Raw genomic sequence first — 21,349 nt, 5'->3', positions numbered from 1 at the left:
TTTATATAAAGTTAATTTGGAGTACTTTTATGTATGTATGTATTTATTTTATTATGTGTGTGTGTGTGTGTGTGTGTGTGTGTGTGTGTGTGTGTAGTACTGGGGATTGAACATAGGAGCATTCTACTTCTGAGCTACACCCCCAACCCTAATTTATTTTGAAACAGAGCCTCACCACGTTGCTGAGCCTGCCTGGGAACCTGCATTATTTCTATCTCTGCCTCCCAAGTACTGGGATTACAGGCTTGTACCACCATGCCTGGCTTGGAATACTTTAAAATCAGTATTCCGTAATACACCAAGATCTCTACTTTAGTCTAAGCTTCTCACTCTGGGAATCAAGATTCACTACACATTGACTTCATATCTACTGACAGACCTTATCTCTGACTTTTTTTTATTCCCATTGGAATACTCTTTGTTGCAAATTTCCCAAAATTTGTTTCTCCCATTGATCACTGTGTTCCTTCTTCCCACCAATCCCCATCTACCCTTCAATACATCCCTGTCCTCCATCAGTCTCCCTGTGAAATCTATTGACCAAAGCCCTGCTATGAAAAGGTGACATTAATAGGCATTAATAGACATTAAAAGGCATCATTAATAGAAGAAGAAAATTGTGTGTGTCTGTGTGTGTGTGTGTCTGTGTGTGTGTGTGTGTGTGTGTGTGTGTGTGTGTGTGTGTATGTAAGAGAGACAGAGAGACAGAGAGACAGAGAATTTGATGAGCTAACTCTGGAAACTTTCATTTGAAGTGAGAGAAGTAGAAAGCTAATGGTGATAGTGAGCTGAATTACCAGCCTTCCCTTGGGAATAAAATTACTAAGTGGTAAAGATTAGGAATGCAAAATGAAAATATCTTTAAGAGTAATTAGGGGACTCTATGAAGTATATTTCTGATAGCTAGTATGCTGAGTCATTCTAAGAGACATTGAACAAGTCAACACTTTAATCTGAATTTTTCTTCAAGATGAATTGTATGGCCTTCATCTGTATTCAATTACCCTATCAGAATAACACAAATTTTCTTGGTACTCCATCTTTCTCATGCCCCCCTCACATAGTCCTCTGAACTGCTATGCACCTCAGCCTACTTTATTTATTGATGCCCACATCTCGTTTCCTGTCAGTTTTTGCTAGCACTTCAGTACATACAGAATTATGCTCTTTTGTTCTATGGATAATTGTATTGGTATAGACAAGCAAACAAAAAGGCTCATCCTCCAACCCCATTTTTCACCAAAATATAAATCGCAAATTTTATAGTGTACTCCTGTGCAGAATGTAAAGTCTTGAGAGCTATCATTGGGAAACTTTTAATAGCTAAGTAATTTGCACTTAGCATATCAACTAGTTTAAACGTTGGAAGAGGTGTCTTAATACATTCAGAGTTGAACTACTAATACGTTACCAAATGACAACAGGTACCTGAATTAAGATATATGTTACAAACACAGTGCATAAATGTCCTTTTTGCAAAACTGTATCAACTACCTGGATTCAAAATTAAAAGAACTAAACCAGGTGTGGTGGTATACACTTTTAATCCCAGTACTTCGAAGGCTGGGACAGGAGGATCACAGTTTCGCCACCAACCTCAGCTACTTAGTGAGGCCCTCTGCAATTTAGTGATACCCTATTTCAAAAATAAAGAATAAAAAATAGGTCTGGGAGTGTAGCTTGGAGGCAGAATGCCGCTTGGTTCAAGCCCTAGTACTGCAACATAAATAAATAAATTAATTAATTAATTTTAAAAAGTGAACAAGTTCATTGTTATAACCTAATAAAAAGCTGTAATATATAACATCTAGTACTTATTTATAATTGTTTTCACATTTCAACAATAAGAAACATGAAAATAAATAACAAAGGAATGTTAAACAAGAAGAAATCTTTCCATTTGTCAGCAGCAGAGCATAACTTTATTCACAAAAGGAGTATTTCCTTTTTTTTTTTTTTTTTTTTTTTTGGTGGTGGTGGTACTGTGGATGGAACCCTTCTACCTCCAGGCTACACTCCCAGACCTATTTTATATTTTATTTATTTGGAAACAGGGTCTCTTAAGCCAGCAAGGCTGGCTTCGAACCTACAGGATCCTACAGTCTCCGCCTCCCAAGCCCGGGGATTACAAGCGTGCGCCACCACGCCTGGCACAAAAGGAGTATTTCTAATGTGGATCTATCAAATATTTTTCTCCAGTAAAAGATAAGTCAATAGCCAGGTGTGACAGCTCATGCTTGTAATCCCAGCATTCAGGAGGATGAGACCAGAGGATCTTGGATAGTGGACAGCCTCAGCTACTTAGTAACTCTTGAGACCTGTTTCAAAAATAAAGAATAAAGGCCGGGCGTGGTGGCGCAGGCTTGTAATCCCTGTGCTTGGGAGGCGGAGACAGGAGCATCGTGCAGGTTCGAAGCCAGCCGCGCTGGCTTAGGAGACCCTGTTTCCAAATATAGGTCTAGGAGTGTAGCCCGGAGGTAGAAGGGCTCCCAAGAACCCCAGTACCACCAAATAAATAAAGAAAGAAAGAATAAAAAATAGGGCTGAGAATGTAACTTGGAAGTAGAAAGCCCCTGGGCTCCATTACCCAGTACTGCAAGAAAAAACAAAAAGATTAAAAAATTTGCTTAAGATTATAAAAACATCTCAAGACTTGCTGCTTATTTAAAGGCTTTTTTTAAAATCTACTTTCTCTGCATCCCTCCAGATCTTCATAAACAATGAGTGGCATAATTCAGTGAGTGGCAAGAAATTCCCTGTCCTTAACCCTGCAACTGAGGAGAAAATCTGCGAGGTAGAGGAAGGAGATAAGGTAAGTTCCTAAGAACTGGTTCTATTTTATGTGCCCCCAAGCTTCATTGCCAAGTTCAAGAAATGTCATCACGAATATGGCTTCTAAAGCATTCTGGGAAAATTCTGTAAGTTGTCCCTGGAAGGGCACTCTGTAGTCAGGTAATGACTATGAGCCTATGCTCTTAGAGGTTGTGAAACTTTATTTTTTTTCCTATTATTTTTCATTGACTATTATTCCATTGAAATATCTATATTTATTATACAAACAGACTGCATAAGATGGAATTGATCACTAGATTTTAGGAGATAAAGCTTTTATTTATATAAAATGTTACATGAAACTAAAACACACATTCAAATGGAACTTTTAAGCCGGGCATGGTGGTGCACGCTTGTAATCCCAGCATTTGGGAGGCTGAGACAGGAGAATCTGGGTTCCAGGACAGCCTCAACTAGTTAGTGAGGGTCTTTGCAACTCAGTGAGACCTTGTTTCAAAATAAGGAATAAAAAATAGGGCTAGGGGTGTAGCTCAGAGGTAGAATGCCCCTGGGTTCCATCCCCAGTACTGAAAAAAAAAAAGGGACTTTTAGAACATATATAACCAGGTTAATTCATTAAAAATTGAGTCAATGTTAATCAATAATACATTTAAAGATTGAATTTTAAAGTGACTTAAATTGAATAATTAAAAGTATTGTTTTAGAAATAAAACAAAACCCAAATTAGTGTAGCAACAATTTCAAAGTTCTAATTTAATTTAATATTTAAAGCAATCTTATAAAGAAGACATGATTTTTTGCTTTTTTTCCAAATGATAATAAAATGGCAAATAGAAAGTTGATTAATTTATCCAAGGTGGCATTATTAGTAAGTAGTGAAATCAACATTTGAATGTTGTACTTCTGATTCTAGAGCCTGCCACTAGCAGAGTTGCTGCATTACCTTGAGATTATTATAAAAGGAAGATAAGATCATTTTAAATTACATGAAGGGTGAAGAGAATAAAAAGCCCTCAGAATTTTTATCTGAACACATACTGCAGTCTAATTTGAAATAATTGTTCTGCTCACTAGCTGTCCAGATATTATTAAGCTTTTAATCTCCACAATGTTAAGTTATAAAGAGATAAAAATTGTTTCTGCAGCCTATAAAGACTACTGGTAGATGACATCATCAAAACCTAATGATAATATCATTTATTATACTGTTTCTGTCCCTTTTCCATTTTTCTGTTACCTTAGCCTCAATCCATGAGACCACAAATCTCTAAATATTGACTAAGTCTCATAGGTCTATTCTAAGTTAGCAACAAACCTGAAGGCCCTTTTTGGATTTTCCAGAGGCCTTAGATTCAGATTGCAGTATTACCAGGACAAAGTGAGACACACTCCATGCAGGACAGGAGTACAGAGTTTAGGCACTGGGGTCAACCCATTGAGAAGAACAAACAGAATAGAAATGACTGAGTCGTTCACTTGCAAATTTCACTTTCTGTAGCCTTAAAGAGTTCACCCCGGAATAGACTCTTACTCTGCTCCTTGTTGCGGCAGGGAAGAAGCCCACACACAAAGGCCCTTTTTGATATCACTGACTCTTTTTGATAGCTTCTGTCCCAGGCCACCTCGGCCACCTGAGAGTTCCAACTGGACTATGCTCAGCGCCTTTCCTCAGAGCTTGCCTGTTGGTCACTGTCTCTGTGCATACACAGTGCCATCCCAGGAACCAGTTCAAGTCACTGTAGTAAGCGTGTACTCCGAGAGGTTCCACATTTGTGCTCACTCTCTTTAAACTCCTGTTCCTTTTTGTATAAAATGAAACAGTAGGAAATACTGGAAGGGTAAATGAAACAGTTCTGCAAAAGTCCTGGGCACACAAAACCTCAGCTGTTACAGTTTTATACTTCTCTCAAGCCTTCTCAATCCTTCCCAGGTAGAACTGCTGTCTTTTGTGTGATTATCAAAGGTAGCATTTTCCTATAACCCTTGTGTTATATGGGTCTTAATTAATTAACCTGAGACAATATGGTTGTTGTAGATCAACACTGCATCTCATATTTGTTTCTTTGGGTTTTGGTAATGCATCAATGCAACTGACCACGTGTACGCGATGGAATCGTCCTCTATCAGCTTTGAATTTCCATATACCCCATATACCTTGCCCTAGGAATCTACATCTTACCTGATCATTGACAAAGGCAGTGATTCTAAAAATGTGGTATGCATCAGAAATTCCTGGAAGCCTTGTTAAAACATAGATTCCCATCCTTTCCCTAGACTGTTTTCATAATGCGAGGAAGGAACTTGAGAATCTGCCTTCTGACAAGTGCTCGGATAATGTTGATATTGTTGGTAGGGGGGAAGTGAGGAATATATTTGAAAGAGCCACTGAACTAAAGTATGAAATCATACATCATATATCAAGGATTACCATTTGATAGGGAGCATAGGTTTATTTGATTCATGCATAAAAGTTGTACATATTTGTGTAGTAAAATGTCACAATTAAATATATGTATAGTGATACAAATCAGGGTGATTAACATTTCCATTTCCTCATACACTCATAATTGTGTGTGTGTGTGTGTGTGTGTGTGTGTGTGTGTGTGTGTGTGTGTTCAGAGCCTTTGGACTCCTCTCTTCCAGTTCTTCATAAAATTTATCATTAATCATAAATTATGGTCACCCTATCGTGCTATAGAACATTAGAGCATTTCCTCCTTTCTAACTGTATTTTGAACCCATTATTCAACCTCCCTCTATCACTCCCTCCACCTCCTCTCCCTGGAAACCACTCTTATGCTCTATATTGAAGTCAGCATTTTTTAGCTTCCATCCATGAGAGTAGTCATGCCCTATTTGTCTTTCTGTGTCTGGCTTATTTTGCTAAGCATAGTGTCTTTTGGTTCCATCCATGCCACAAATGGCAGGATTTTATTCTTTTTATGGTTGAATCATATTCCATTGAGCATAGAGACCACATTTTCTTTACCCATTCATCTGCTTATATGCAGATTCCATATTTTATCTAATTCTATATCTTATCTGTTTTCATATCTTATCTAATGGGAGTAGTTCCACAATACACATAGGAGAGCATATGTTTCTTTAACTGATCTCTTTTCCTTTGGATATATAATAAGAAATGGGATATCTGTATTATATGCTGGTTCAGTTTTTATTTTTTGAGGAGCCTTTATACCATTCTCCAAAATAACTGTACAAATGTCCATTCCTACCAAAAATATGTAAGGGCTCCTTTTTCTCCACATTTTTATCAGCATTTATTTTGTTTTATTTTCTCACTTTTAGTAGTGTTTCATAATATAAATCAAGGTGAAGTTCAGAGTAATATAAACATACATGCACACAGCACATGGTGAGCCTCCTCACAACAGCTCCCACCTTCCCTGTGCAGGATATTGAGACTGGCATTGATAACTTTTTTTATACATGCAGCAGCAGTTAAGGGGTTTCCTTCATCAGATCCATTCTGGGTAAGGTGAGATGGTATCAACCAAATGCAGTTTTTATTTGCACTTCTCTGGTAGTTAGTGATGGTGAACATTTGTATATTATGTTTTATAAAATGTATGTTCATATCACTTACCCATTTTAATTACATTATTTTGGGGTTCTTGCTATAGTTTCAGATACTTATATGATCCAAATACTAACTCCTTGTCAGTAAATACTTTGCAATTTTTTCTCTCATTCTGTAGGTTATTCCTTTACCCATTTAATGGTAAAATGATTTTTTAGTGTGATAAAAGCCCATTTGTCCACCTCTGCTTTTGTTGTTTGTGTTTTGCAGGTCCTATCCAAAAACTCATCACCTAGCCCAATGTCTCTAAGTGTTTCTCTGTGTTTTTTTCTAATACTTTTCTAGTTTCAAGTCTTCCATTTAGATTTTTTATTCATTTTGAGTTGGTTCTTTATATAATGGGAGATCAGTATTTTTATTCTTCTCCATATAAATATCAAGTTTTTTCAGTATCATTTATTGAAAAGGGCGCCTTTTTCCCACTGCATGTTTTTGATATCTTGTTGAAAATCACTTGGCTCTAGATGTGTAGAGGAGGGCATGGATTTTGACAGGGAAAACATTGAGGATTGGAAACTGTGCTGTGATGATCACTCTGCTCTTCTATGAATCACCAAACTTGGGCAGAAAATACTGATCATTCCTGGCAAAGTGCTTTGGGGCAAACAGAAGCCTTTGTGTCTGGATTATTACTAGAAACAAGAAAAAACAACAGATTCTGTACATTCAGAAAAGAAAAATAAATACCTTTTATCAGAGACTTCTGGAGATCCACACCACATTACTTCAAATTCTCTAGTTGCTCTTGAGGCTCTACAAAGCCTGAGGAGATGAGAAGGGCAATAAAACCTTTGGTGTGGACAGAGTGAGCCCTGAGAGCTGCCCACTCTTCCTTTACATAGGTGCAAAGGCCACTCATGAGGAAGACTGCAGGCACCTTTCTAGCACATGATAAACAATGAAAAAAATGTCCTTGATTCTTTATTCCTGGGGCCTTGAACCTTTAGCTCTTTCTGACTTCCTAGGTGAACATTTTTCATGGTCACTAAGATTAATTTCATCAGAAAAACAAATCTCTATGCATGGGTTGTGCTTGAAACAATGTCAGACAATCTGACAACTTCTCTAGGCACAGTCTGCAGGATTTATCTTCTTCCTAATGAAAAACCGATGATAGCACCCAAAAGCCCTAGATATGTTTGCCATTGGTTTTCTCTGTGCTTATTGGCAGTTACTTCTGTCCATAAAAGAGATCAGTGGCACTGATTCAGCAAGGCTTCCAGTCATGCTAAACTAGTCACCTGAACATTTGTTGTCTCGAGCTAAATTATAGGCAAAACTAACTGTTCATGGTAAGCAACTGTTTGCTTAACCTCCAGCATTCCTATAGTTGTATTATTTAGGGAATTATTTTTAAAAAACTTGTTTGTTTTTAAAGAATTATCATGGGTGCAAATAGTTTTGCCCACACAACACACATATAGCAAACTGACACTGCTCAGTGAAAAGTACAAATCCAGTAAATTACATAGTCACAGTAAACCTAATATTCTGGAACTGACTCTTTCAATAATGAGCCAAAGGCTTTAAGGATTTAACTTGTGAGTAGAATGGAGCTAACAATGGGCTGCATCCTGCCTTTCAGTGGTATCATAAAGAAAGTAGGAGAGGCAAGACCAAATGGAGGTTCTAAGCATGGCACAGATGTGGGTGGGAACTGTTTTCTTTTCACTCCAGTGGCTCTTTCAGGCTATAGTGGCTAATCCTCAAAACCACTTTTAATATTAAAGCATGACCTAACAAATAATTGGTGGGGATCAAAGTAAATGTCTATTAACATAAGTGCTTATGACAGGTGTAAAGTAAAACTGGTCTGATAACTATTTTCTCATTCTCTGAATGACTTTAGTATTGAACTCTACCATCTGGAATGACTGGGGAATTTAGTCCTTCCTTAATGCAGTTGTCTCACCATCTTTTCATACTGTCATAAGATATGTAGCTTGCGGGCCCTTACTTAAAAACAGGAATATTTTGGGTGTGATAGACAGCAGTGTTATTGAGGGTAGCAAATCTGCATCAGTATACCAAATTGGTTTTTGGTAAATTAGTAATTCTATCTCTGAAAAATGCCAGTCCTGGAAAAAAAATTGAAGAAATGTTGGTCTTGAAATTAAAAGAAAAAGAACTACCTTTTTTGCCTAATTTTGGATAATATCAAAGTTTTGTTGCATAATTAAATCAATTACGATAGAATTTATTACATAATTGCTAGTATGAATAAATGATACAAGTCACGCCCTTATATAACATCAGTGTAACATTATAAGTTTAAAACTAACCAAATTATTAAACATTTATTAACTATCTATTGTAGGCCCATGATAATAAGAAATAGTATAGCTTGTAATACAAATAGCAATAAATCTTCATTGTGGAGAAGACTTTATTGGAACAGCCCTATGGAGCTTTAAGAACTAAATTTGATTGTCATATGTTAGAACAAATATTGGTTCTACTGTATGCTACATTTCATGTGCATGAGGTCTACCTGTACAACAAGGTTCATTGTTACGGATTGGGAGAGTATGGTTGTGGGGAAACTGTTCCTAGGAACCCCTGTTAGGGTCCCAGACAAAATTTCCCTCAAACCACAACAAAACCCAAAATGACCAAAAACAGAAAAAAAACGCGGCTTCTTGTCCTGAGCTAAGCATAAATATACATAGTTTAGACAGTTGCTGAAGATTTAAAGAAGTTTATTAAAAAGATAGAAATACAGAAAACAGAAATACAGAAAATAGTTACAGCCCCATGCCAGAATGGCATGGGGGAAGGGTGGTCCAGGCCAATTCACCACCCCCAAGATACAGCACGTGGACCAGACCTTTTATACCCATGACCTCCATCTTGTTCCCTGTAAGATACCTCCTCTTACCCTGTAAGGTACCTCCCTTAGCAAGGTGTGGCAGGGTGTCTCCTTTCATGAAGGTCGACCCCTCCTACCATTTTAGCTAGCTTATCTAATCATTTAGATATGTCTTTAGATAGAGAAAGGCCTAGTTCTGCTCTCCTATTGACTTGTTAATTACTTTTAGCTAGGTTAATTTACATTGGAATAGTTGCCTGCTTTTAGGCAGAAACCAAGTCCTTGCACAGATTTGCCCCTCACCCAATTTATGAAATATATGAATAATCAGCACTTTCTCAAATCTTTCTAGGCTATTCCCAATACTGGTACATCCATGATACTTATTTGTGGTATAGCTTGAGGCTGAAGTATAGCAGGCTCTTAATTACTAGCCATCAGCAAGCTGGATTTGTCTAAAATGAGGTAAATTGTGATATTTGGACTAGATCTTGAAAGATGTGTAGGATTTTGAAATAAAGGAGTGGGCTGATAGAACATTCTCAACAAAGAGAATTACAGAATCAAAGTAGAGAAAGAGCTGAGTCATATGTAACAGGAAAAAAAAAACATGAATACAAATATTGAGTCAGAGAGGTGGGGCCCAAAATGTTGGACTTTGAAAACTTAGAGAAGTTTGGCCCTGGGATTGTAGATAAAAGAGAACAGTTGGAATCACTGAAAAGGAAAGTGATAAGATAAAATTGCAGGAAGTTTAGTCTGGTAGCCATAGTCAAGACTGCTGGGGAGGGAAGACTGAACTTGAGAAGGCTATTGATAATATCTTATAGTAAGGGGCCTATAATGGTGGAGGGTAGTAAAAACTAAAAGGAAGTATTAAAATATCCTAGAGTTGCTGAGGGCTATTTTAATGTTGATTGACTTCTAGGACTGTAATACAATGGCCTCACATAGTGAACAATTCTCATTCTGTCACTTTGAAAATGTGTACTTTATTTAATCTCCAACACAACTCTCTAAGGTAACTTACCTTGATTTTAAAGATAAGAAAACTGAACCTTAAAGAAATTATGGCACATCATATTTCACTTTAGAGAACAGCAGAGCCTCTATATCCACAAATTCCACATGTGTGGATCAACCAACTATGGATTAAACCAACAATATTGTTGCTGACATCAACTATGAAGTTAAGCCTTGAAGGGTCCAAGAATTGCCCACCAACCCAAATATCGAAGGACTCACAAGAGATGTAAAAATGCAAGCGAGGTTTATTGTCCCGGCTAGCCAGGGGTCGAGACCAAGACACTATGGCCGAGGTTCGACCCCCCCCACTCCACGCTCTGAATTTTATAACCCTAGGAGGGAGTGGTTACACACGAGGGAGTGGTTACACACGTCAGAGCCCGCCAACCTTAGAATACAACCAATCAGATACAAGGACAAACAAGTACAACCAATAATTTTAAAACATGCATCCACACACGTCAGAGCCTGCTCTGCCTTTCCCACCCACCTTGGCTGGGCCAGGCTTATATCTGCACTGAATAATCTGCCTGGAGAGCAGATTAGCCTGGCCTTGTTTGCTGATCTAGCTCAGAGATATGGGGATGGGGTCCCATTTACAAAGACCTTGGCCGGCAAGCAGGAGATTAGAGGCTTTGACCTGGTGGGTCCCCTGCCCTTGTCCTTGAATCCTGCAACCTGGGCAGCTGGGCTTATATATCTCCATTATATTTCCAATCCTACCTTACTTCTATATCTTAACTCTATTTTAATAACTTATTTCTAATCCTAATATGGAAGAAGACTTCTCTAGTTAACTTCTAATACTGGGGGGAAAGCGCTTCTTCTAGCCCGCTTTCCAGCACCCCTACAAGCCTAAACCGGGCGTGGTGGCTCATGCTTGTAATCCCAGCATTCAGGAGGCTGAGACAGGAGGATCACGGTTCGCAGCCAGCCTCAGCTACTTAGTGAGGCCCTCTGCAACTCAGTGAGACCCGGTTTCAAAATAAAGAATAAAAAATAGGGCACGGGGTGTAGCTCAGAGGTCGAATGCCTCTGGGTTCCATCCCCAGACCTGCAAAAAAAAAAAAAGTTAAGCCTAACATCGTTCTGTCTGTACTGTATGTGCACATACATTTTTGTCTTGTAATTATTCCCTAAACAATAAAGTTTAACAGCTATTTGAATAGCATTTAGATGATAAATAAACTAAGATGATTTAAAGTATATGGGAGAATGTACATAGGTTATATGCAAATACTATGCCAACTGATTTAGAAAATTCTCCAGCATTGTTACTTTTGGTTATCTCCAAGAGGGTCCTGTAACTAATTCCTCTTGGATACTAAAGAATGAATGTATTTTTCATGGTTTACAATTCAGTGGGGTGATTACTTGGTTTTAGGTCCTTTTTGATGGTGCTGGGGATTAAACCTAGAGGCATTTTACTTCCAAGCTATACTCTCAGCCCTGTTTTTTTTTTTGTTGTTGTTGTTTATTTTTTTTAATTTAGAAACAAGGTTTTTCTAAGTTGATGTGAGCCTCACTGAGTTGCTGAGGCTGGCTTCAAACATATAATCCTTCTGTCTCAGTCTCCCAAGTACTGGGATTATAGGCATGCACCACTACACAGGACTTAAGTGTGCCCCCTTTGATTGAATATTTCAGAAGTGTAATCTCTTCACTCTTCTGTCCTTAGAAAACTGCTGACAGAAATGCTACAGAATAAAGTATATGAAATCTTTATGTGGATGGGTGAATAATTGGATGCCTCAAAACTTACATAGCTAATAAAAAGGAATCAGAATTCAGATCTGTTTTTTTTTTTGTTGTTGTTCCTGAACTATAAATTAACTGCCATTACTCTATTTCTGCTCCTGCAAGATTAAATAGAAATGTATAAAAGGAGCAGAATGATCCAAAAGACATAACCACAAGAACATCTTTATTTATAGCAGCATTCTCTAGGGATGTGTCGTTCATATGGCAGAATTACTTGTCTGGAAGCCGTTTTTTCCACATCCTTTTGGGAGGCCAGGATGCCTAGGAGAGCCCATATTTGGCTAAGGCCAAAGACAGAACACTGAGCAGAAGCATCCACATGAAAGCTGTGCCACACAGATAAGTTTAAACACGAAACTGTATACATTTTATTCGCCGTGGTATCCACAGATCATGCTAGCAATCTCTTATTCCTTTAAACAGTACTCTCTGAATATAATTTGGAACAGGTTATAATTTACAGCCTAAAATAATATAACAATCAATATGATTAACTGAATGCTCAAAATATGCACTGTATCTGTCTTTCTCAGTCAGGCAAGCTATAAATGCACATATTTTATCATATGTACTCCTCATTCTTCTGAAAGTTTGACAGTGAGATACACTTGTGGCTGATGTAGTATAGTTAATGGTCTTTGCTTGTAGTCAGTAAATATTGCCACTTAATCAGACCAGATTTTAGTTGTAAAAAAGCCCTCTTGCGGGACTCCAGATGATGGTGGGGAAATCTCAGCAATGCTTGAACGGAAGGATAGGAGAGGAAGAAAGCTGCGGTTGTTCAATGGAGGAGCTACATACGAATATGTGTAATAGTATAAATACACCATGATTAACCTGGACACTCTCTACTGGGGGAAGGAAGGGAAATGGAGGGGGAAGGGCATGAAGCACAATGTAAACATACACCACTCTCAATATGTTCCACTTATAAAAATAAAAATTAAAAAAAGCCATCTTGCCTCAGTTCAACTTAGCTTGTTGATGAAAACAGATGTTCTCTGATTTACAATGACTCAGCTTATAACTTTCAACTTTACTAAGATGCAAAAAGAATACATATGCAGTAGAAATGCAGAAGCTGCACTTGGAGTTTTGAATTTTGATCTTTTCTCAGGCTAGCAATAAGCAATACAATATTTTTTGCAATCCTGAGCAATGATCCCAGTTAGCCACACAATCATAAGATTGAACTCCACAGCCTACTGTATTCAGTAAATTAAATGAGACATTCAACACTTTATTATAGTCTGTAAGTGTCTGAGAACATTTAAGGCAGGCTAGAATGAGCTATGATGTTTGGCAGGTAGGATATATAAAATGAATTTTTAACTTATATTTTCAATTTGTTAAGGGCAGGATGCAAACTTATCATAAATAAAGAAACTGCAGGAATGTGCATTTGGGGATTTCTTAAATGAATTCATTCTGAGGAGATGGATATTAAATTGAGACCATGTTTCAGTAAGAAGGAGGTGTCATTCTTCTATGGCATTCAGCTTAAATGTGAGCAAATTTATAAAATGGGGGTGTTGGGTCATGATTTTCTTTTCTCCCACTCTTATTCTCAAAAGAGATTATGTCTTCTGCAAAAACTTGAAACCTACTGGCCTGTGTTGTCATCTCGATTTATGGAATTTCATATAGTGATCCATCCTATGTGCAACGAAATATAGAAAGTACTGGAATGATCTATGCCTTTCAAATATTTGTAACTGCTTTGATGGAGAAAAACCCGACATGAAATAGTAATAGTTGCAGCAGGTATATTGTTTAGGAGGAAAAAAGAGATCTGAACAGGGATTTGCAGGCAGTTTGTAACTGAGCTGGATTAGAAAAGACCTAAAGGAGTTTACCTGGTCTGGAAAAACATAGCAGTCTTTCTTCTCAGGAACATGAGTGTGGGCATGGAGGCTGGACTCATGAACTGAGTGTGGACTTATTCAATTTTTCAATTTTTGTTCAAATCAATGTAGTTTTATGCATTGTGTTATTAATTAAAAAAAAAAACTTACAAAGGATCTCTTTGAACCCAGTTGGGAAACCATGGATTATCTCATGCAGACCCTTCCACGGAACAGTCCCAGTACCTGTGTGCCTTCCCTGTGTACAAAAGCGATGAGGACATGTTTATAAAGTTTACTCTTCAACAGCACTGGGAAGTTCTTATTCAGACTTCAGTGGGCTCTTCATAGGAGAGGACAGGCTGTAGAGCCCCTGGAGAGTGAAGAAGATACTCATTACTTGAGATCTTGAACTTTTCCCAGAACAATCACCAAAGGAATAGAATGCATTGTGAAGTGCAGAGGGTCTTATGGTCAGACGATCTCTCTTTGAAACTCTGTTCCATCACTTTTAGTCAGTGACTATGGACAAATCTCTTCTCTTTGCCTCAGTATCTACATCTACAAAATAGGGTGTATTTTTTGTCCCATAAAAATGTTGAAGCTTATGCATATCCATGTTCATAGCAGCACACTTCACAGTAGCCAAACTATGGAAGCAACCTAGGTGTCCATCAATAGATGAATGGATTACAAAATTATGGGAAATATACACAATGGAATTCTACTCAGCAATAAAGGAAAATAAAATTACATCATTTGCAAGAAAATGGAAGAACCTGGAAAACATTAAGTGTTTTAATCACAGAGAGTTAAGGGTCATATATTTTCTTTAATATATGTAGGATAGGGAGTAATTGGGATACAAGAGAGACTCCAGATGATGAAGAGAAACCTCAGAGAGGTGATATAAGGGTAGGGGTGGAAGAAGACTTAGGTTCATTAATAAAAAACCTACCATAGACTATGTGTATACATATGAATATATACCAGTATCAATCTGAGTACTCATATTGGAAGTGAGGGAAATAGTGGGGGCACCAAGACCGTGTGCATGTAAGCCATTGTCAACATGATTTCCATTATGATGTGAGACTATCATGCACAAATCAAAGCATTAAAAAGGAAACATAAATAAATATTAAAAGAAGTTTGCATCCCTAAAAAAAGAATGTTGAAAATTAAATGAGTTTCTATGTCTAGTTATTAGAACATTATTTGAAAAGTGGTTAATACTCCAGTGATAGCAACAATTAAAATACTATAGCATTTTTACATTCTAGAAAATTGAGTATATGCCAGGTATGTGGAGTTCATTATTCTAAAGATTATTCTACAGGTATAGTTGAGGTCATAGACTGTGCTAGACTTTGGTAGAAGGGAGACCAGTACATTTTGATGAGGACTTACAGTTCATTTTATCAGGTCACTGCCATTGGATTTGCTAATCTAGTATGTTGGGTCTCCTGAATTGAATTCCCTGTGACTTGCAGGCAGATGTTGACAAGGCAGTGAAGGCTGCGAGACAGGCTTTTCAGATTGGCTCTCCATGGCGCACCATGGATGCTTCAGAGAGGGGACGCCTCCTCTTCAAATTGGCCGACTTAATTGAAAGAGATCGTCTGCTGCTGGCAGTAAGTATTAAGCCCACCGGATGCATGCAGAGTGGGAGCTCTCAATAGCATTCACTGTTTGAATTGGCAAGTAGGTCTGGTTTTAATGAGCACTACATGCATTCTAACATCAAAACAAAAAGTCTTCATCTCCAGCTCTTGTATAGGATGGTTAACCCTTGAGATTATGCTCAAGCAGAAATCTGCATACCAGTTCTGGATGGTGTTAACATCTGCTCCCATAATAGATTCTATGGCTAAGCTTTGGCAAACCCTGGATTATTCCAAATTGAATACATTTCTCTTCTTTATGATAGAACTTCACAGAGCCTTTGACAAGGCCACATGGATATAAATCCCCTAGAATGATATACTGCACTTCTCAACTTGACCACTGAACTCTTTTAGTAGAAAATCTCATCAGCTTTGTTGAAAGTGCCCAAGATATTTATCTAAAATAAATCTCATTTCTTCTTAGTCTAGCCCACTAAATTCTTCAATAAATGCTTACTTTTTCCCTTCCTGAAATGTGTCTGTTCACAGTATTCAAAGTTTAATGTTATGTTTTTCTCACAAATGAAAAAGGCAAAAAATAAAGAAATAAAATTCAATTGTTAGTATGTTCATAAAAAATAGATTTTATGTGTACTAGTTTTGTTTTGCTTTAATTTAGCATAGAGATGATTCAGCACATAGCATGAATGGGGCATTTCCTTGTCTTTTCAGTCAGGCTTTATAGTAAAGAAAATGTAATGCAACCTAATACCCAGATTAGATTTCAGAGTAAATTTTTATTACCTTTAGAATCCTAAAGTGACAGCAACAAAAAAAACAAAAAATAAAAATAAACACAGCCAATTCTTGTTAACTAAAGGCTCATTTATTACTCAAAGGTTCAGCATAATTCAAAATTTACAAAATATAGAACCAGAAGCTATGAACAATATAACTGTATTAACTAAAATGCCTGATAGGAAGAAAGCAAAGTTTGCTAAAACTTAGCTTCTTTCACTTGTCTGATATGTGCATTGAGTATTGACTGCCTCTGTCAGCATGAAATCCCAAGAAAAATTAAGTAGGCATAGAAAAATCACGCTTAAACATGGGGACTGGGCATTAATACAGAGGCAGAACAGCCTTAGCAGGTAATCACCCGTATATCCCTTCTACCAGAACACTAGGCTGCAAAGTGCTCTTTCAAGTCCTGCTTAAGAAAAGAATGAAGACAAAGGTCATTGTATAATGATCGTGCTGTCAGACCAGTAAATATTGAACTTTACAGACTGATCATTCAAATAACAATTATGGTAAGAGTGATCAGACCAGGAGTTTCATAACTGAAAATTCTGCTGAAGAAATTTTTTGGATGAAATATCCATATGCTAAGTTTATATAAATAGATGGGTTCTATCCTGATGGAATATAAAAATTAAAAATGATTTTTGAAGTTAATTACTAGTTATTAACAATAAAATTTCAACATGGTTGGGTTAGAAGTGAAATTTTATGGGAACTGTGATCTAACCAAGCAGACTAAGGACTATTCTTACCAGCTGGTATTTATAAAATTGTGACCAACTCCTAGAACACAGAGTACTGAGATCCTTACTTCTACCCAGAACTTGCTACTTGATCATAAATAAGATTTGTTTTGTTTTGTTTTGGTATTGAAGGCTAAGACTGTGAATGTTCTCTGAGCTATATCTCCAGCCTCATTTTATTTTTTATTTTGAAAACATTTGTTTAGGCTAGTCTCAAACCTGCAATCCTCTTGTCTCAACCTCCCAAATACTCGGATTACAGGTATCCCCTACTCTACCCAGCATAAACAAGTTGTTTTAACTTCTTAAAATGTCTTTTAAAAATGAGGAAGTTAGAGAAGACAATGTAAAATTTCTTCTATCTTCAAATTTCTCTAGCACATGATTATTTAAAATACTGGATATATATTTTTAATCTTAAATGTTGTGGAGTTTTATATGTGGGAATTAATCTGTTTTCCAGACAATGGAGGCAATGAATGCTGGAAAATTATTTTCTAATGCATATCTGATGGACCTAGGAGGCTGCATAAAGACACTGCGCTACTGTGCAGGCTGGGCTGACAAGATCCAGGGCCGCACAATACCAGTTGGTAAGAAGCTTGGAAACCACCAGGGTTGGGGTATTGTGAGGTGATTACTGTAGCAATGAATTATTTCAAGCTCTTACATTTAAAGATGTCAACCAAATAAGGCAAAATTATCTTCCCCTTGACTTTGAGCCAACACAGTTCCAAACTTGGAAGTTCTCTTATGATTTAACAAATGACTTTTAAAGTTGTTTCAGCATAATCATGCAAAAGATAACACACTATAGGTGTTTTTTAAAATATTAAAGTAAGAACTTTCTCATGGCCACAATTACTTATTTGTTTTAATTGTCTCACTAAGGGACCAAACTTTTTCGAGCTGGCTTCTGGAATTATTTGAGTTTCATTCACATGGTGACATTTATATTCTTTCTATAATGTAATTATTTAAGTCTCTTTGCATGTTTCATATGAGTAAATTATAGTCACCTGTGCCTGTTCAAACTCATTGTAGCTAGACCAGATTAATTAAACAAACTAATTCATACTGATTAGTTTTGAATAGCTTCAAAGTAAGATGAGACTATGTTTCTAGACTGAGTTAAGAACTTGAGTATGTAGAGCATATGTATGTATTATTTTTAATGAGGTTTGCACATAGCAGATAGAAATATGAAAAACATATCATAAGAAAAGAGGAACAGTTTGAGAAACAATAAGGATAGAATTTAATTCATATAAATGTACTGACTTTAGAAATATAGCACATTTCCAAGACTGGCCCTGATGTGCATTTTTAATCTAAATGAGCATCCAGTAGGTTAGAAGTGACAGGACATTGAAAGAGAAGATTGAGCCCACACTGCTACCAAGACGTGTGGTTATTATAGCAACTAACTTTATCCTTAGATGAAATGTGAAATGCCATTTAAAGTGCATATAAATCTTGAGAAGAGTTCTTGCTATGTGAAGTAGAACAGGACTAAATGTAAAGAACAGTGAAACTCGCAGAATAACCACATCAACTAAGGTACATGAATCAGCTAAATATATATGAAAAAAACTCTTTTTTCTTTAGAATTTTTTTATACATTGAGAATTTGCTCTTTTTATAGACAAAAGCAAAAATCAACATTTTAGAACAAGTCAATAAAAATTAACCATTGGGAGATACAGTGTGTGTGTGTGTGTGTGTGTGTGTGTGTGTGTGTGTGTGTACTAGGGATGGAATCAAGGCACATTCTACCTCCAAGCTACATCCCCAGCCCTGTTTTTTATCCTTTATTTTGAAACAGGGTCTCACTGAGTTGCAAAGGGCCTCACTAAGTAGCTGAGGCTCTCTGCAAACCACAGTCCTCCTATCTCAGCTTCCCAAATGCTGGTATTACAAGTATGTGCCACTATGCTCAGCTCAATACATTTTTTAACCTTACTTTTTAAAAAATCAGAATTTATTTCTAAAATAGATTATATTGGAAGGCTAAGATAGAAGAATTGTGCAGGTTCAAAGCAGCCTGAGCTGCTACTTAGTGAGGCTGTCAGCAACTTAGTGAGATTGTTTCCAAATAAAATATAAAATAAGTCTGGGAGTATAGCCCAGAAGTAGAAAGCCCCTAGGTTTAAACCCCAGTGACACACACAAAAAAGAAAAATAGATTATATATAAATACAAATAATTGCATATCATATTATGTAGAATTGCATATTTTATGTGTGTGTGTGTGTGTGTGTGTGTATGGGGACTGAATCACCCAGAGGTATTGTACCTTCAAGCTATACCCCCAGCCCTTTGATTCTTATTTGGAAACAGGGTATCATTAAGTTGTAGAAGGCCTCACTAAGTAGCTGAGGTTGGCTTTGAACCTGCTATTCTCCTGTCTCAGCTTTCCAAGTACTGGGATTGCTAGCGTGTGCCACCACACCCAGCTAAAACCGCCTATTTATTTATTTATTTATTTATTTATTTATTTATTTATTTGGTGGTACTGAGGTTCCTGGAAACCCTTCTAACTCCGGGCTACACTCCCAGACCTATTTTATACTTTTTTTTTTATTTGGAAACAGGGTCTCTTAAGCCAGCTCGGTTGGCTTCAAACCTGCCCGATCCTCCTTGTCTCTGCCTCCCAAGTGTGGGGATTACAAGCGTGGGCCACTGCCAAGCAAAATCGCCCTTTTAAATTATAAGAAACAGCTGAGCGTGGTGGTACATGCCTGTAATTCCTGCACATGAGAGGCTGAGACAGGAGGATCACACAGGTTCAAGGCCAGCCTCAGCCTCTTAGTGAGGCTCTGGGCAACTTAGTGAGACCGTTTCCAAATAGAATATAGAATAGGTCTGGGAGTATAGCATGGAGGTAGACCCTTTCTTTTAATTACAGTTTATGTCTTCCTGTCATATCAACTTCAAGCCACCATTCCATGAATAGCAAATACATTTTTCTCTATAGAGCTGGATGTGTGTTTTATTTTTCAGATGGAGACTTTTTCTCTTATACCAGACACGAACCCATTGGTGTATGTGGCCAGATTATTCCTGTAAGTTGTCATAATTCCAAATGAAAAAAAACCCTCTAATTCTGTTCAATTTGATGATGAAGCTCTGTCCAACAACAGATGCTTATATATTGATTAAGTGTGATGCTGCTTTCAAGGAGGACTTCCTGTGGCTGAACTTCTTGGATATGAATTAGGTAGCCCAGAAATATATCTAAATCCTGGCATGTCTCCTGAGGGATTTTCAGTATTACTACACCAACAAATCTTAACATTTAACTCTATGGGTTGCTTTTGAAAAGCTGTATTACACGCTCTTTTTAAGAAGTATGGCTTTATAAACATATGGCAAAGTGCCTGTCATAGATTTATCTGCTGCAAAACACCATTTCCTTGAAATATGGTAGCGTCTCCCAACACACTCTTTCTCCTCCTTGAGACTTCTCATCATGGACAGTAAGAGCAAAGAGTGTTCAAATCCTGAATGATATTTCTGAATTAAAATGAGAGGAACAATATCAGAGGCATTTGGAACACTGTATGGAATATATTGTTACTTTAGATAAGCTTTGATACTCCAAATTCCTCCAAGAGAAAATAGTATTTTTAAGTGGAATTATAATGATTCCCTCTTAAACTTAACAAACAGCAGATGGTTTAAACATAGCTCACATACTTTAAAAGGCCAAATAAAAAGATGGTGTCCAGAAGTTCTTAGATAAGAAAATGTCAATGACTTAAGATTTGTTCCATTGAGATTGAAGTGTAACCATGTCAAAATTCTAAATAAAATTGCTTATTATTCCAAAAGCTCAGCAAAATCTATAAATGCTACATGGCCCTAAATAGTAATGATAGTGGATATGCTTAAGCGTTTGGTCTACTTTCTTGATTAATCTTTGAGACACCTTTGTAGATGATGAAATCATACACAGAAAACAAGTAACTTGTCTGAGTTCATATGGGTAGTCAGTGATTTTGTTAAGATCTGAAAACCCAAGCACTGGGCCTCTAGACCTAGACATTTGTATCTTTAACAAGGTTATTTTTTCTTGGCCAAGGACATAGCCCAGTGCTACAGTACATGCTTAGCATATGTAAGGATCTGGGTCCAATCCCTAGCAACACACACACACACACACACACACACACACACACACACACTACATACACACAGTATTATTTGTCCTAGAGATAAATGCTGCCAAATAATAATATTGAGTGATTATAGTAAATGACCTGTAGGAAGAAGAGAATAATCATGCTTTTTAAACACATGACTTATAATATGAATTGTTGTTTAGCCATGCATTGTTTTTTTCCTGGTAGAAAAAAATA

The 21,349-nt window shown here is 37.1% G+C and overlaps 1 protein-coding gene across 1 annotated transcript in view; it reads left to right on the top strand.

Annotated features, from left to right (window-relative positions):
• ALDH1A1 (aldehyde dehydrogenase 1 family member A1) overlaps window positions 1-21,349 on the top strand; it is a gene marked incomplete at both ends in the record, with an annotated part of 51,404 nt that overhangs the window by 14,704 nt on the left and 15,351 nt on the right. Inside the window, 4 exons of the mRNA XM_080708750.1 lie at window positions 2,708-2,812; window positions 15,328-15,468; window positions 17,452-17,581; window positions 19,992-20,053. Coding sequence (XP_080564876.1) covers window positions 2,708-2,812; window positions 15,328-15,468; window positions 17,452-17,581; window positions 19,992-20,053 — 438 coding nt within the window. The remainder of the gene's footprint in view (window positions 1-2,707; window positions 2,813-15,327; window positions 15,469-17,451; window positions 17,582-19,991; window positions 20,054-21,349) is intronic.

Source organism: Muscardinus avellanarius, assembly GCF_963383645.1.
Source record: "Muscardinus avellanarius genome assembly, chromosome: 13".
NCBI lineage: Eukaryota > Metazoa > Chordata > Mammalia > Rodentia > Gliridae > Muscardinus > Muscardinus avellanarius.
This window is presented reverse-complemented; position numbering and strand designations above follow the sequence as displayed.